Source organism: Lygodium microphyllum, chromosome 11 (assembly GCF_053477565.2).
Source record: "Lygodium microphyllum isolate KBCC chromosome 11, Lygodium_microphyllum_v1.1.10, whole genome shotgun sequence".
NCBI classification, from domain to species: Eukaryota; Viridiplantae; Streptophyta; class Polypodiopsida; order Schizaeales; family Lygodiaceae; genus Lygodium; species Lygodium microphyllum.
This window is the reverse complement of record NC_141145.1, coordinates 18849708-18853727: the sequence shown is the minus strand read 5'-3', so window position 1 is coordinate 18853727 and position 4020 is coordinate 18849708. Positions and strand designations below refer to the sequence as shown.

Here is a 4020-nt window from a genome sequence, read left to right as displayed (position 1 = left end):
GAGGGAGAGAGAGAGAGAGAAGCTGCCATTGCCACTACCATTGCCACCTCATCCACTAAAAGAGAGGGGACAACTACAAAGGAGAAGGAGGGAACCCCCAACCTCTGTCTCTTCTCCATCTTGCCCTCCTCGAGCTTGCATGGCAGGCACTAAGCAAGCATGTCCTCGTTTCTCGGCATGGGAAGGCCTCATGCCAAAGCCCGCCACCTGCAGCACAATGTGGAGCCTCCTCTAGCAACAGGTGCTCCCCATAGAGCACAACGACCACTAGAGAGAAAGAGGAGATGGAAACCAGGCACTATCACCCTTCGGGAGATAAGGAGAATGCAGTGCGGGTTTTAAATATTCCCCTCTCTCTTGTTCCTTCTTTTTTTTTTCTCTCTTTCTCTCCCTCTCTCATTTCCTTGAACAAAACATCTCTCGCTCTCTTTCTCTCTCTCTCTCTCTCTCTATTACTACTACTACTACTACTACTACTACTACTACTACTACTACAACAACAATAAACAAGAAAAGAAGAAAAAACAACAATAACAACAATAACAACAACTAGTACTACTACAACAACAATAAACAAGAAAAGAAGAAAAAACAACAACAACAACAACAACAACAACAAACAAGAAAACTAAACAACAACAAACAAGAAAAGAAAAAAAACTACTACTACAACAACAACAATAACAAACAAGAAAACTACTACTATGACTACTACGACTATTACTACGACAACTACTACGACGACCACGACTACTACGATGACCATGACTATGACTACCACAACAACAACAATAACAACAAACAAGGAAAGAAGAAATTAAAGAACTATGACTACTACTAAAAATAAGAAAAGAAAATTAAAGAACTATTACTACTACAAAAAACAAGAAATGAATAAATTAAAGAACTACTACTACTACCACTACTACTACTATAAACAAGAAAATAAGAAATTAAAGAACTACTACTACCACTACAAATAAAAAAATAAGAAATTAAAGATCGCGAGGGGTATCTTTACAAACAAGAAAAAAAGAACTTAAAGAACATGATCTTACTCTCTCTTTGTTTTTTATCCATTCATTCTCATCTCACCCTCCCTCTCTCTCTTTTTCTCTCTTTCTCTATTATGTTTAATGTTTTTTCCCTCTCTCTCTCGTTCATTCTTTCTTTTTCTCTCTTCCTCTCACTCTCTCATTTCCTCTCTTTCTTTCTCAGTACACATCATTTTTAACAAAAAAGCAAACGAAAAGAAGAATAAACAAAAACAAACAAATATGGAACAATGCACTCACTGCAAAGGCCCGAGGATGGATTCAGCGGCTCCTCTTTGTGACCGTGGTTCCTATTCGCCCTCCGTACACTTCCTCCTCTTCCTAGCAAATAGCGGCGACGGCGATGAGAAGCTCTCATTCTCTCTCTTTCTCTCCCTCTCTCTCTCAAACGCAAGATGTAGTTCGCTCTCCCTTTCGCTTCCTCTTTCGTTCGTTCGAGCAAAATGCGGCGCTCAGGTTTCGGGCTGCTTTTTTTCGCCTGAGCACCATCGTTATTTGTGTTGCGACTCCGCTAATTTGCGTCAAAAATGACCATTGCTATACTCTTGTATCCTTCTAGTGTTTTAGCAACCCCCATGTAGACATATTTGCAAATATGAAACTCGAAACCGCCTTAAAAATGACTTGGGGTTGAGACCTTTGTGGGAACAATTGATGCTATGAAGTTGATGTTTGCCTAGCACCAATGGGGTCGAAGGCATCCACACATTGCGTTGATGGACTGCCATTACCCGTGCTGGTAAACTTCAACGGCGTGTGGCTCAGCTCTTGGGTCTTTTCTTTGACGTACACTTATAAAGCGCAAGGGCAGCCCTTTTGCAACTCTCGAGTCTTTGGAGTACTGCTGAAGTTTTAGGCTTGCTAGCGTTCGCAATGGAGGAAGGGAACAAGTTACACGCTGTTATGCTGCCACTTCCCTTATCGGGCCACATCAATCCTATGCTCAATCTCTCCTGCTTGTTAGCGTCCAAGGGCTTCACCATCACCTTCGTAAGCACAGCGTTGAACAGGAATGTATCCTTGCCAGCTGCCGAACCTGCTTGGGACATCCGGTTTGCACACATTTCGGATGGCCTCCCCCCCGACCATGGTCGCCCTGTACGAGAACTCCTGGATTCAGCCATAAATGGCTCCATGATCCGCAATTTTGAGGACCTCATGAGAAGGATCGTCGACTCTCATGATCAGCGGCCTCCAATCAGTTGCATCATCGCCAGCTCTTTTATCCACCGGGCGCAGGACGTGGCTAGGAAGCTGGGCTTACCTTTTGTGAGCTTCTGGAGCCAGTCTGCGGCGAGCTATACTTCGGTGTCCATGGTGGCCAAGGGGTACAGACCCCCGGAAGGTATTGCTATTCTAAGGTGTGATTAGGGAATATTCAAGCTTCGTGTTCTAAATGTTGACGCCATTAGACTAGTGTTCCTGATGGAATCCCGATCACAGTGCAATAATTTCTCGCTTATGTATAGTGAACTATAGTATGTGGTTATATGCAGCTTGTGTGTGGCTGTAGCATGAATATTTCTCTGTGGTGGTGATCAGTTATAAACTCGGCTGCTTATATATAATGATCACCTGATGGTGAATATTAACGGACAGGTGCAGAATTCATTACAGGCATCCCAGGCGTCCCGGCTCTGAGGGTCGAAGAGTTCAATACTTTCCTCACGTGCTACGACGAGGGCGACTTCATGTTCGATGTCTTTGTGAGGCCGTTCCAGAGGCTGGGGGAGTCAGATTGGGTGCTGCTGAACACGTTCGAGGAGCTGGAGGGAGAGACGATGGCGGCGATAAGGCAGGAGCATGAGAGGGCGCTGGCAGTGGGGCCGCTGCTGCCGCCATGGTATCTATCGATGGAGGGGGGCGGTCAGAGAACAGCTAGGGCACGGACTTATGGCAGTGCTCATGCGAGTAAAGACAGGGAGGCAATATCTGTGCGGAAGGATATTAATCATGGTGGGGGGCAGCTAGCTGAGGAGCGGGAGGAAGAGGAAGAGAAAGAAGAAGAAGAGCATATATTGGAGTGGCTAGACGGGCAAGAGGAGGGGAGGGTGGTGTATGTGTGTTTCGGGACGCTGGCGACGGTGGAGGGGCGGCAGATGGAGGAGCTGGCGCACGGGCTGGAGGCGGGCGGGCAGCCCTTTCTGTGGGTGGTGAGGAAGGGCCAGGTGCTTGTGGGCGGGCCGGACATGACGGACGGGGACCACCAGATCAATGATTCGACGACGACGATGATGAGAGGGTTTGTAGAGAGGACCCGCGGGCGCGGCCTGGTGGTGGGGTGGGCCCCGCAGGTGCGCGTCCTACGCCACCCCGCCGTGGGCGGCTTCCTCACCCACAGCGGCTGGAACTCCACCCTCGAGGGCCTCTCCGCCGGCCTCCCGCTCCTGGCCTTCTGGGTCATCGGCGACCAGGCCACCAACGGCCGCTGCGCCTGCGACGCCTGGCGCGTCGGCCTCTCCTTGGACAGACACCCTCTCACCGGCCTCGTCTCCAGAGACGAGGTCACTCACAAGATCGCCCTCCTCATGTCTCCTTCTTCCTCAGCCCCTCTCAGGGCCGCCGCCGCTCATTGGAAGCACGCAGCCCAACGGGCTGCCGCCGCTGCCTCCATCGATCGCTTCGTCGACTCCATCCGTTCATTGAAACACTAGCGTCAGCAAAATTGGTATATTTTCTACATTATTGCTGTTTCATCTCCGGCCATGCTTGGCCTAATGGTTTCCTCTGCTACGACTGTATAATCTCGTCTTCAAATCTTGCTTACTTATTATTGTACAGCAAGGTCATTTCCCTTATGTATATAATCTCGTCTCATTGTAGGGCCTAGGCTTTCTCTCTCTCTCTCTCTCTCAAATTAAAAACCCCTCCCCCCTCTCCCCATAGTATGTCATTCCTCTATGGTGCAACTTTCTAAGATTGTCATTTTACTTGACATTTCAGAGAAACTAGGATCTAGAAATTA

General features: G+C 48.1%; 1 protein-coding gene across 3 annotated transcripts in view; it reads left to right on the top strand.

Moving 5' to 3' along the window:
* Positions 1 to 1892: 1892 nt before the first annotated feature.
* The window catches only part of LOC148028595 (UDP-glycosyltransferase 85A5-like), a 2581-nt gene continuing 453 nt past the window's right edge, over positions 1893 to 4020 (top strand). The window contains exons 1-2 of one of the 3 annotated variants that reach the window (XM_087688858.1): positions 1893 to 2400; positions 2673 to 4020. The exon at positions 2673 to 4020 is cut by the window's right edge and continues 453 nt beyond it. In XM_087688858.1, the coding sequence (XP_087544984.1) occupies positions 1929 to 2400; positions 2673 to 3709 (1509 nt within the window). In that variant the 5' untranslated portion in view covers positions 1893 to 1928 and the 3' untranslated portion in view covers positions 3710 to 4020. Of the gene's footprint in view, positions 2401 to 2654 lie in introns of all 3 variants that reach the window. The other 2 variants (XM_087688857.1, XM_087688856.1) reach the window with 2 other exon arrangements.